The 13,653-nt window shown below is 46.4% G+C and overlaps 1 protein-coding gene across 2 annotated transcripts in view; it reads left to right on the forward strand.

Annotated features, from left to right (window-relative positions):
* Nucleotides 1-1,588: 1,588 nt before the first annotated feature.
* Nucleotides 1,589-13,653, forward strand: part of fbn2b (fibrillin 2b) — a gene marked incomplete at its 5' end in the record, with an annotated part of 62,744 nt that continues 50,679 nt past the window's right edge. For both annotated transcript variants that reach the window (XM_083672407.1, XM_083672408.1), the window contains 3 exons: nucleotides 1,589-1,773; nucleotides 8,495-8,577; nucleotides 8,872-8,973. In XM_083672407.1, the coding sequence (XP_083528533.1) occupies nucleotides 1,589-1,773; nucleotides 8,495-8,577; nucleotides 8,872-8,973 (370 nt within the window). The remainder of the gene's footprint in view (nucleotides 1,774-8,494; nucleotides 8,578-8,871; nucleotides 8,974-13,653) is intronic.

The raw sequence follows: 13,653 nt of genomic DNA on the forward strand, positions 1-13,653 counted from the left end.
TCACTATTGTTTTAGGGATCGGGTGTTATTACAAAGATTATATTTTTGCATTTGTATTCAATTTACTTAGCGATGCACACTTCTGAAAACTTTGAAAAGTTTTGTCAAAACGGTAGAACGGTTTCTGCGTGGATTTGATTAGGCAGTAGAGCGTACATTTGTATTACCGGCTTTTTTTCAGTGTCTTATGAGAAGTCTACACTAGCATACCTGACAGAAGTCGAGGTTTCGCTCTCCATTTTATTATTTAGGAAACGTTTAACACTAGCCTAATTAATGCAATTTTACATCTGAAAAATGTGGTTATTGCTATAAGGCAAAAATGTTCAAGCTGCTATCAAATTTCAAGAAATTATACATTGTTTCATGGTTCAGAGCGATGGTCCGCTATACGCTATATATATAAGATGCTTTACAAGGTGATTTGTCCCATGCAAAAAGCACAAATGCACAAACATTTGCATGACACATATAGACCAATCGGATAAGTAGCCTGTTTCTCATTCCCTAACTAGCATCATATTGTTTCCACGGTTTGTATGACATATTTTTATAGGAGTTTACGACAAAGGGAGCAAAACCATACGTTTGAACTGGTGGTCGATTTGCATAATTTACATTTCTATTCGCGATGAAAATGTTTGCTTTCGCTGTCTGGTTTGAAAGGAAAGTTTGGGGAAAGGCTGCCGTACTAGGTAATTGATCAGGCATTTCTTTGTTCGGGCTTGGGGATTGATCCCGCCCACATTGGATCAGTCTCGTACTGTAATTGAAGCCACTAAGTTTTTTCCACTGAAGGAAGGAGTTGTAGCCTATTAAATTATTTGAATATAATTTAACACCAAGCCAAAAAACATGTTGCTCTGCTTTTTAGTATTTCAGTGATATACTGTATGTGGTGACACATGAAAATGAGAAGATTAAATGCTTAATGAGATACTTTTCTTCCATTGTATTATATTTGACTTGGCCTTATTTTTTATATAAGTCTAACATTTACATGCAGAGGGAGAGAGAGAGAGAGAGAGAGAGAGAGGGAGAGAGAGAGAGAGAGAGGGGGGGGGGGGGGGGGTCTGTATTGTAGTGATGTATCACTCATCTTACATTAAATTTGATTGGGTCAGGGAAGAGGGCTATTTTTCTTTTCTGCCTTATGACCTGTCCTCCACTATTAAGGAGAAAATGTAAATCTCAACTTACTGCTCTCCAGCCCCTGAGGTCGGTTAAACTGTGGTTACATATCACTAGGGAACCATCAGTCACGCTTAAACCTGACTTTTAATGAGAGGAGGAGAGAAAAAACCCTGAATGGGCTGAATGGTTTTCAACTTAATATGCTATAATGCAGTCAGAACAGTCTGGTAAAAGTATCCTTGCAGGTAAGTAATGAGAAATTCATTACATTAATTCCCCCCCCCCCCCTTTCATCTAGCCCCTACCCTGGAGAGAACACTGGGACTGGAACAGGTCCACACAGGCGTGTGCGTGTAGTCCGGCCCGGTTCAGGTGAACAGAGAGACAGAGTGACAATCCAGAGAGTCAGCAGCAGCAGAACTTCAAGAAGAAGGCGCGTCCACACAACTGACCAATGGGAGCTGGGAATCTGGCCCGGGTGCTCCTGGGATGGGCGGCCGTGTGTTGGGCCGCGGTCCACACAGTGTATGGCCAGGCCGGGGCTGGGGATGGAGGATACCAGACCAGCCGCTTCACGGGGAAGGTGGATGAGAGGGAGGTGCAGAGGGTCCGTCGGAGAGGCCAGGAGACCCTGAGAGGGTAAGGAGATGGTCTTCTGCAGTTTCCTGTGTGTGTGTGTGTGTGTGTGTGTGTGTGTGTGTGTGTGTGTGTGTGTGTGTGTGTGTGTGTGTGTGTGTGTGTGTGTGTGTGTGTGTGTGTGTGTGTGTGTGCGTGCGTGTGTGTGACCGAAGGGTGTGACCGTAGTCAGACAATCCGATAATGTGTGGCTTATTCCCATTTTGCTTTCTTGGCAATTCTGCCTCTTCAACTGCTGTGCTTTCTGGGCTATGGCCAAGGTAGCGTTAGCTCACAAATAATGCTGAATACATCGTTGTTCTATCTAAGGCAGCACATGTTCGCAGCTAATAGGCTTCCTGCCATAGTGACAAATCCCTGCGCATTTACAGCAAATCAACGTTTTCATGGGAGAAAGAGGAAAGAGGATAGGCCTTGAGTGAGTACAAAGACCTACATAAATATAGGCATTCTGGTAAGTGTATGAGTTTGAGAACATACTCTAGTTCTGAGACTGCAAGGAAAGTTTGTTGGCCAGAATCTTGTGCGGTAATCACTCAGAGTGAGAGTGAAAGGGTAGTAAATGAGGGGGTGCCTCAGGGACAGTGGATCATGGAAACCACAACCCCAACTCTCCCAACAGACACACACACACACACACACACACACACACACACACACACACACACACACACACACACACACACACACACACACAGACACACACACACACTTCTCCATCCTTCAACATCATTGCCGACTCCCCCTCTGTCTCCCCAGGGACTGGGTGTGGGATGTGTGTCAATGGAGCAAGGAGCTTTTACTGTATATTTCCTCCTTTTAGAAAAACAAAGGATGTTTTGTTGGGCCTCCTTTCGAATGTCAGCATCAGTTATTCCAATCAGTCTCTCATCTGTCCCTGCTTATGGCTCCCCTGCGCCCCCAAACAGGAAATGAGGTAGTCGGATCGCTCGGGGGGCGCGCGGGGGGGGGGGCATGACAAGGGACATTTGTTTCACTGCCGCAGGTGACAAAACAACAGAAAGCATGACAAAGCGAGAGAGAGAGAGAGAGAGAGAGAGAGAGAGAGAGAGAGAGAGAGAGAGTGCGAAAAAGAGAACAAGCCTTCATGGAATGAAATAGTACTCAATTAAAATGAAGAAACAGGATATAGGACTGGTGTTTTCTTTAATAACATGTTCAGTAATGATTCACACATTGTAGAATAAGCAGGGTCATCTGCTTGTTGACAGCCAGTGTGATTAATACCACCACTCTATATACATTAATTGATACTCTGTATTATGGGAAAGCCAAACAAGTCTCAGTTGAGCCATTCTGTGTCAAAGCCAGAACAAGGGCACTCCAAGCGTGATGTGCACGTCGTATCCACTCTGGGGTGAACCCATACATGCAGAGGGGCTGTTCTACATCGATACAATCAGAACACAACTGATGCCAAAGTCTTGATGTTTGAACAAGTGTTCCACATATTCAGTTTGAATTTTGGAGCAACCAAAATGTAGTTCATCTTGACAACACAAGGGCAGCCTTATCTTTCTAAAAAAAAAGAAAATCTGATGTGGTCAGTGAAGCAGAACTCTGTTGAGTGGCATTGATTCAAGTTTAGATGTGAATACATTCTGTAAATGCACAATTCACCCCACCCCCCACCCCTCTGTTAGAATCTGAATAGTCAGGAGGGAGCCAGGACTTGCACAAGCTCATATTGTTCCTATCAAACTGCTGAATTCATGGGAACAAGCAACAAAGCCTGTGGACTTTTTCCATCACTTTGTTAAGCTCTAAATTTCTACTGTTTAAATGAGAGGCTCTAATCTGACTGTTCACGCATAGATAATGAGTAGTCACCACATTTACGAACAGGCCTATGTACTGTATGCAACATGAGGACATACATACATGAAAACACACACACACACACACACACACACACACACACACACACGTAAGGTATAGAGAGAGTATTGTAATAATGGCTATTATGTTGGCTTTAGTTTGGGAACAGTGTTTATTTGCTGGCTAAGATTGCTACCGCTACATATGGTCAGACTCTCTCTGCTGTTGTGGGTGATTGACTCTGATTTATTGGCTCCCACAGCACAGTGCAACTTGGCACCCACCCACACAAGTCTGGGATCTGATCAGACTGCGTCCTTGGACCTCAATTACCTTGATAAACCTTGGGCGGACCTAGGTAAAGAGGGAGGGGGAGGGAGGGGGAGGGAGGGAGAGGGCGAGACAGAGAAGGACAAAGAGAAAGTGAGAGAGAGTTTGTGGCTCTCAACTAGCCATGCCAGGTAGAAGGAACAGTCTTTCTGCTGGAGACCTTATTAGTGAATAAGGTCTCCAGCATGTGAGAGGAGAGGAAAGGGGTCCAGCCAGGGGCTTTTAGGCAGCCAGCTCTGTGCTCTCCTCAGCCCAGCTCAGCTCAGCTCAGCTCAGCCCAGGGGAGATGCTTTGGACATTGCTCACTTGGCAGCATGCTTTAAAGCACAGAATTACATTTAGCCGCTCTAGTTACATCCAAGCCAAGGTAATGTCAATACCACTCCACAGGTCTGGACAGGGTCCTCACAGCGAATGCACTCCCCCAGAGGCTAGCTGGCTGGCCTGGCACATGCCTGACCCAAAAAAGAAAATAATTCCCCCCCAGTTCTAGAATGTCTCAGTGCTTTCTTGAGTACATTGAAGGAGGATAGGAAGGGTGAGCTTGCAAAATCTGAGTTGAAGGTTTGGGATGTGTGAAGGATGGCCAGTTTCCGCGTGTTTTATATGCGTTAGGCTTCCTTTCATTTTTTTATGTGTCTGCATTTTCTGCATATATTCAGGCTCGAGAGAGACAAGAAAGACTGGGCCGTTTCAGATCGTTCATGTGGTATGTGGTTGAGCTAATGTGGTTTCCATTTTCTGTCACTCTCCATGAGTGGCGTCACTACCAGTCTATGTATTCCCCATCTGCCATAGCAAACAATGTACAGTATGTATAGGCTCATTGTTTGCAGAGTTGATTTGATTTATCCCCGTTTCAGTAAAACTCTGCTAATCGTTACAGCTTATCACAAACAACATGGGTTGGGCCATAAATCATCTGTGTCTCATAAAAACAAAAAATACACAAAAATCTTGCAAGATGGTGCTTATTCTTATGGAGAGAACAAACATTGCCCATGGGATAGTTTTGGACCGTAGAGTACTGTAGTGTAAAGTAGACCCCTCCACCTCTCCCAATCCCCCCCCCCCACCCCCCCCCGCCCCCAACCCAGAGAGGTACAGTGCCTCAGCCATCGTCTAGACTGGAGTGAGCTCATGGTTCAACCCAGTCAAGGGAGAAAACCAGGCCAACGTTGTTGGGGAGAAAAAAACCTTTCCCCGAACACAGGCTTATTTACCCCAGGTCTGACCAAACAGCAGGCTCCTCCACATGCAGTGGCTCAGAGCAGAACTAGGTAACAATCCACTGACTGGGGGTCAAATGCCAGTCATCCAACCTTTGACCTGAAGGAGGGGTAACACATCATGACCTAGAATTACCCTCTTTGCTGGATAACCTCTTCAGTTTGACCTTCAGTAATCCTGGCTGGGAGCTGCAGATAGGTGGGTTCATCGTCTTGCTCATCTTGCCGGGTTGCCAGTCTTTGTAATCTTAGTTAAGTCTGGAGATTGAGACTAATGTCTACACAGAGAGCCATTCCCTAGTTGTTAAAGACCCCCCCTCTGTGTCTCCCTGTACATGTACCTCTGTTGAACTTTCCGGACCTGAACTTTTGACTTCCTGGAATCCTGCATGTCAGGAAGGGCCTCAGGAGCTTTGTCTCATGACTGTTGAGTTTGCACATTTCAACAGGAGGAGTCTGGAGTGGCCTCTTAAAAGTGCATCCTCTGTGCCTTAACCTAGAAGATCAAAGGACTTTGGAAAAGTTTCTGTCTTTCAGCATCTTATACAGTTAGATGAGAGGGGGAAACTAGGTGAAAACAGAGGTGCAATTACTGTCGGCGTAAATCTCTCCCATGGAAGACACCTTTCAAATGTGGTATGGTTCAAAGTAATTGCCTTAATAGTGAGGCTCTCAAATATGCCCATATTTGATCCTATCGCCAGCTACTCGTCCATAACATGCAGTTGTCAACAAAACCTATAACAATCTTTTGTTTCTTAAACCCCGCTGAACTTTGGGTGGTGAGCGGGGGGGGATCAGACAAGAATGGCCTTTTGTCCCTTAAGTTCACATTTCTCCTGGCTAAAAGTGCAGCCATCTTTCTTTTATTACTATTAATGAGAGTTAATGAGAGAGCCACGGGCCAGGAGACAACATCAAAGACTACTGCCAGTGCTACAAGAGTTAATCCCCTTTAAATTGAGTGCTGAAAACAGCATGACGGTTCAATATTGAGGCAAATCCCCGAGGGCTGAAGAGCTGAGGGGCTGAGGCTCTCTGGGCCGAGGCTCCCTCGTAAGCAGGTCACACAGGCTAGCCTGAAGGACAGAGGAAGATAGAAAGAGGAAAAACAAACTCAAGCCATACCCAGGTCAACCCTCCCTAATCTGCCTCATAGTGACTCGCCCAGGTTTCAATGAGCAGAACAATTGCGAACATGTGTTGAGAGAGAGAGAAAGAGACAGGTATATACACTCACCGAACACTTTATTAGGAACACCTGTACCTGCCTCATGGTGGAGGTGGTGTAATGGTGTGGGGAATGTTTCGTTGGCACACTTTGGGCCCGTTAATACCAATCAATCATCGCTTGGAACGCCACAGCCTATTTGAGCTGTTGCTGACCATGTGCATCCCTTCATGGCCACAATTTACCCATCTTCTAATGGCTACTTCCAGCATGATAATGCACCATGTCACAAAGCAAAAGTCGCCTCAAATTGGTTTCATGAACATGACAATGAGTTCAGTGTTCTTCAGTGGCCTTCCCAGTCACCGGATCTGAATCCAATAGAACACCTTTGGGATGTGGTAGAACAGGAGATTCACAGCAGTGAACCTGAAAAATCTGCAGGAATTGCGTGATGCAATCATGTCATCATGGACCAGAATCTCAAAGGAATGTTTCCAACGTATTGTGGAATCAATGCCACGAAAACTTGAGGCTGTTTTGAGAGCAAAGGGAGGCCTGACCCAGTATTAGTATAGTGTTCCTAATAAAGTGTTCAGTGACTGCAGATAGATAGTTTTCACCCCATTTACTTTTGGAATGTTACCTCTTGCTCTGTATATTTCCAAGGCCCCCTCCAGCTCTGTTTGACCCAGAAATGCAGCCCCCTCTGGGCTTCGCCTCTCCTTGCTTGTCTTGCTCTGCTCCTTGTTTCCATATCTGCTGCCCTTTTTTCCACTCCCTCTTCCCCCTTCCTCCGCTCCTTAACATAAACTTGTTTTCCTTTCCCTCCTACTGATCCACTCATTCCTTTCCCACCATCCTGTCTTTCCTCCTTCAAACCTTCATTTCTGTCTTTCTGTTTCTCTCTCATTCTGTCTATCTACTCTGTCTCTTTTTTCTCTGTCTCTCCCACTCTCTCTCTCTCTCTCTCTCTCTCTCTCTCTCTCCTTCTTCCCTGTCTCTGTGCCATCTGGTAATGTGATTTGAGGTGTGCTCTGCTCTCAGTCAATCAAAGATCCAAACTACAGCTGGCCTCTCCCTGGTGACTGACAGCAGTTACTGTCTTGGTAAAGGAAGAGCAGCAGATCGTCTTATGGAGGAGAAGAAGAAGAACTCACAAAATGTCTTCCATTTACTGCAAGGTTTATCAACTCCGGTCCTGGGGTATCTGAAGGATTGTACGTCATTGTTCTAGCCTAGCACTAACACACCTGATGCAAGTCATCGAGAGCTAATGATCAGTTGAGCAGTATGAATCAAGTGTGCTAGTTCTGGACAAGAACAAAATAGATACCAGACCAGATAGTTGATTGCCAAAGTGAATTGGAGAGTTGATTCAGAGAGTTGCTCAAGAGATGATTGATTGCAGTGTAGGGACGCCAGCCCAAGCCTTGGTTACAGCTTTATCCCTTGGTAGCTAATAGTCCTATAGAATCCATGCATTCCAGAGTAGAATGGAGAGAGCAAGCCACTGATGAAGTAGATACAGTACAGTATATTCCTATCATTGGAGGCTCTAAAACATCACTACTGTGTTTCTAGTACAACGACAGAGCTTAGTTACTAGACTCTTTAGGTTCTGCCAATTCCATTATGTATAAAGCAGAGCCAGCGGAGCTGTTGATGTGGTTGAGCCATTTCCTCAGAGGGAAGGTTGTGGATAACCTGGCAGGCCTCTTAACCGCTCAGGGCTGTGTGATGGCTCTTACATGTGTCAGGGGTCAGGGGTCACAGGAGGGCTCTCCACCAATCACCAATCAGAACCAGACCTCAAGCAAGGGAGTCACCAGTCTGGGATGTTAGCCAGAAAACCGGGCAGGGGCTTAGGGAGAGGGGTTTATAAATATCTCCTGTTTCTTGGGAAATTTTGATTCAGTATGACCAAAAACAAACTGCTGCTTTCCGTGTAACCCCCACATTAAAAACTATGTGTATCATCCTTGGAGGCTTCATATCAATGCAAGCCCTGTTTAGACTGGAAGTAGAGGTCACCCAGGTCTCTGAGTGCTTAGAAAATAATTCATACCCATGTGTATTTGTAGAGGGTTTTTCTTAAATGATTCTAGGGGGCTTTGCGAGGACTAAGTTTGTTTTTCTGTCTTTTCTTCTTCAGGCCCAATGTGTGTGGCTCTCGCTTCCACTCTTACTGCTGCCCAGGGTGGAAGACTCTGCCTGGAGGGAACCAGTGTATCGTCCGTAAGTACCAAGATCCAATATACGTATTGTATATACAATACTGTACATACATACAATGATTTCTCACAATGATTTCTCACGCAAATAGTGATTGGCAGTTGATGAAGCACTTTCTAAAATATCCCTTTTTCATGTACAATATGTATCCCAATTGCACCTGAGACAAATGTTGACAGTCCCTGGCCAGTGTGTTTCACCTGCCTTAGTAGTCTATTTGACATGTCTCTTCATCCTCTCCTCTCCTCTCCTCTCCTCTCCTCTCCTCTCCTCTACTATCTCTCTCCCCCTCCTCAGCAATCTGCAGGAACTCGTGTGGTGATGGATTCTGCTCCAGACCCAACATGTGCACCTGCTCCAGCGGCCAGCTCTCCCCCAGCTGTGGGGCAGGAGCAGGAGGTGAGTCACAATGTCAGGCACCCAGCAAATTTACAGTCCCGACAATAAGCACCCAATCCCACCTATTTCCACACAGCATCCTCAAACACCTAGCAACATCCACACAGTCCCATAAGACCCCAAAACACTCAGCTGTCTGCTTACACCCATTCAGAACCCACCTAGCAGGACAGCCAACCTACCCCCCACCCAAGAGGTCTTAGGCATATTAGAGGAGCCTGTAGACTCAATCCCTTGCCTGACTGACATGGTCCAGATCTCCAGGCTTCAGCACTGCAGGTCACAGGGTTTAGGAGGATTAATGCACACGGCTGGTTCTCCCAGCTCAGCCCATTGGGTCTAGTTTTACGCCACTCAGAGTGAAATAAAAAGTGTGTGTGTGTGTGTGTGTGTGTGTGTGTGTGTGTGTGTAATAGTAGTCTGTATAATAGTGTTTATAGTGTGCTCTGCTCTGCTGGGCCTGGGCTGTCTCGTCAGTCACGCCTAGCCCCCTCCAGGCCCCCTACACACACACACACACACACACACACACACACACACTGGGTAGTGCAGGCCAGCCGTCTGACCCTGAGGTGTAAAACAGGATCTACTCCACACTGTGTGGACGCCCCAGAGAGCTCCAGAGAGGCCAGACGCCAGCTTTTTGTGCCTGGGAAAACAGCTCTCCAACCTGGGGAAGAACTGCTAATGTCCCCCGTAGAGATGGATTTGAGACAGACAGAAAACAGCTCCCTAACCCAGGGAAAAATCTTTAACGTTTCCCCATAGAGCCAGTTGGACGCATGGAGACTGACTTAGTTGGCCTCCAGCAGACAAACTGTTGGGAAAGGCGATGAAGTCATGTTCCTCAGAGAGGAGCTTCCTGCAGCTACGGTACACTGTGGCTAACGTCTTCCTGACCCATAGAGCTAACTGATTATCACACTCATACCCAGGGATTTATGGGGCTATTACAGACCTGCCTTACAGTCTCCGGATTTTCCAGATAAAAGTAGACCAGGAATGGCAAGGGTCTGGGTTTAGCTTTTTTTTTTTTTCTTCGTTCTTTCTCTGTTTTATTAATCTTTTTATTGTTTCACGAGTCCCTTTAGCGATTGAGCAAGACATTCTGTAGGTATGTGCTTTGGTTCAACACTGGGAGTGGGTGCGTAGCCGGTGCGTATCAGTGAAGGCCTCCCTCTGGGAGATTTAATGGGGTCAAAGGTTGCGCAGGGTAACGACTGCTAAGATAAAACACGAATGCCCCGCGAGATGAAATATACCCATCGTCCAGCCCTGTGAAAATGGCTCTGACAAACCGTGGCATTTGACCTACTTTTATAGAGGTCAGTAAGTCTGGCTGTGAGGATTCTCCAACTGAACCACATTTGATACTTCATACACACCCATAAAACCATCCTTCACCTTGATCGGAACGCCACGTTTTGATGCAGTCATTGGTCAACCTATAGTATCTCTCAGTATATACATTCGGCATTCAACTTTGAAGATTTGGAACACGTTTGGAATTGGTCATTTTCTTTCCCATAATTATACACTCTCTAGCCCTGAAGTCATTGGTCAGATTATTGATAGCTTCTTCACAGTATCTTTATTTGTCATAGTCCACATGTAGAATGTAGAGGTTGGAACCAATAGACAGCGTGTTCTACCGTGAAGCTTTTTACCTCTGTTTATTCAACATTAATGTTTTTCTGTCATGATACGCGATCCTCCTATCCAGGGACTGATCTTTATAGCTAACTCAGTTGAATTCAGTAAAACTTTATTTATCCTCTCAGGGGCAATTAAGACTCTGGTGCAAAAGACATTCAGACAAAATAATCAAACGTGTATTGTATAATATACAGTAGACCATCAACAGTCTAAAACAGAGCAGCTGTGTCGGGGATCAAATGAATCATATTTATTCTCCTCTTCTCATAAGTATGAACTCTCAGTCCCCTCTGAAACAGCTGTCAGCTAGCTGGTTCCAAATTGGCTCAACACAGCTGAACTCTGGGAAAGTGAGTCCATAGAAGAGCCCCGTGCTAGATGCTACAGTACAGTATGTAGTCAGTGTCACTCTGGTATCAAACTAGGAGGGTTTAGTGGTAGGAGTGAAGTTAGTGACAGAAATTGATCAAATGTTAGACTTTTGACTTCATTTGACATGATTAAGAATAGCTACTCTCACCAAACCACAGTGAAACAGCGAGTATGGTGACGAAAAAACGTGTGTCTTTGACTTTGGACATGGTTGGCCAGTGCCTCAGCACGAGCCCTTGTATTGCATTATATTACATCTCCATTCTGAACTTGACGCTGACATGTCACTGTTCCCCTGGGTTGTGTATAAATCAGTACAGAACACAGCCATAAAGTGCCTAAGTGTCCACCCTCCCCTCCCCACCCCCAACCAGTGTTTCCTGTGCACCCAACCCCCTGTAAAAACACACAGATGTGAGCCAGTACACTGCCGGCCGACCAGCACACAGAGGTGCATTGTGGTCCCCCACCCCCACCACCACCCCCCCACCCCCACTTCTCCGCCTGGGTCCGTGAGACGGAGACGACCCCCCCCCCCCCCCCACCTCCATCCCCTGCCTGTTGTTATGCACGTGTGGCTCTCTTCGCACGGGTCACAGGAATGGACCATCTCTCGCCACCTGTGGGGGGGTTGTCAGCGGGGATAGCCAGTGAGATCATCCCCCTACTACCCCCGCCACCTTCCCTCCAACTCCTCTTACAGGGAAAATATACGGCATGGCCTTTCCCCCCTCCCAAACTTGCGTGTTCTGTAACAAAAGAAAACTGAGAAAGAAAAAAGATAGAACCGTGATGTCCTCTGTGACATATGTAAAACATTTGGGGCGGGAGGGAGAGACGGAGATGTGAAAAATTGATAGATGTGCCCAAGCTGTACTGTGCCTTGATGGAGTTAGTTCACGTTACGACATTCTTCAGTTGTTTCCTCATGGTTCTCAGTTGGGGTCGACTGTAATCAGTCAATAGAGTCATTTTTCAAGTTTAATTTCCCTGCTGGCCTGAGGAGAGAGAGAGAGAGAGAGAGAGACAGAGAGAGATTTTCCCGAGTGTCGTGTTAAACGATTTGGCCTCATTGGCTTAGTGCTGTGGGCTGGGTTGAGTTGAGGTTGAACCCCCTGAGAAGAAATCAATCTTCCACGTCGTGCATTCTAGTACACAAACCCATAAACCTCCTGGTCCAGACTATTTACTGTCATCCATCACCAAGTGTCCAGACCTGTGTAAGAGAGTTAGCCAGACTTGAGTTGTGAGATGGAGAATAAGACGGACTTGAACAATCGGAGTTAGAGTTAGCCAAATCTGTACAGTCAGAGATAGATTTAGCCAGACTTGTAGAGTTAGGCAGGCCTGTTAAGTTAGCATCTAGACCTGTAGTCAGAGGGGCTTGCTGCTTTACACACTACAGGGCTGACGCAAACCATATTGTGTCGGATATTTTCCTTTCACATTGTCCAACTAGGGTGGATGAGTAATCAGGCCAGCCCAGTTCAGCTCAGCTCAGCTTGACTCAGCTTAGTTCAGCACTTTAGTGTGAACTAGGGAATGAATTTCGATGCAGTCATTGGTCAACCTATAGTATCTCTCAGTATATACATTTGAATTAGGGTAGGGAGAGAGATAGTTTAGCCAGTTTACAGTAGTCGAGTTAGACAGGCCTATACAACAAAAACAAGATGTTGTGTCAGAGTGAAAGTTAGCGAAGTTTGAACAGTCAAAGTGAAAGTTACCCGGAGGTGTTCTGTCAGCTAGCCAGACATGTACAGTCAGAATGACTGGTCCATTTACAGTAAATGAAAGTGTGAGTGAGTGTGAGTGTGAGTGTGAGTGTGAGTGAGTGTGAGTGAGTGTGAGTCGTGAGTGCCGGTCTAGAGAAACGATGTAATCCGAGCAGAACTCCAGGTGACCCAGCCACTTCCTCTCACCCGTATAATGTATCTGAGCCAAAAGTGAAATGAGTTACTGTAATTAAAGATGGCAGGGAGAAAGAGAACGAGGGATAGGGAGAGAGAGAGGGATATGGCTAGAGAGCACAGGAGACATAAAGAGAGAGAGAGAGAGAGAGAGAGAGAGAGAGAGAGAGAGAGAGAGAGAGAGAGAGAGAGAGAGAGAGAGAGAGAAATGTGCCAGAACGACTCACATAGGTGTCATTTCCCTTCCATCTACAGTATCGAGCCAGGCTTAGCCAAATTAAGAACCACGGCACCATGGCCTTCCGCCAGGAGGACCAATTAGAGGCCTTGTCAAATGTGTTGCGTGTATGTAAGACTGACTAAGCTACCTCACACACACACACACACACACATACACACACACTCCGAGGTATGGTGTCTGCCAGGTCTGGTGGTAGCGGCAGGGGGTCCTGGTTTACATCACCCCACCACATCCCCCCAGCCTGTCTGTCCGTCAGTCTGTTTCTCTGTCTGTCTGTCTGTCTGTCTGTCTGTCTGGAGCAGAGTAGAACAGTCTCTGAGGCCTGGCCTGGGCTGGGCTGGGCTGGGCTGGGCTGGGCCGGGCTGGGCTGGGCTGCTCCTCCAGGGTTTGGGCTCTCAGCACATTCCTCCCTGACTGTAGGATACAGCTGGCTCGACTTATGGCCCCCGCACCCCCCAGTCTGTTTGATTAGGACTGGGGTAGGGCTTGGGCCCTTTTAGT

This window comes from Argentina silus (assembly GCF_951799395.1).
Source record: "Argentina silus genome assembly, chromosome: 6".
Taxonomy (NCBI): domain Eukaryota; kingdom Metazoa; phylum Chordata; class Actinopteri; order Argentiniformes; family Argentinidae; genus Argentina; species Argentina silus.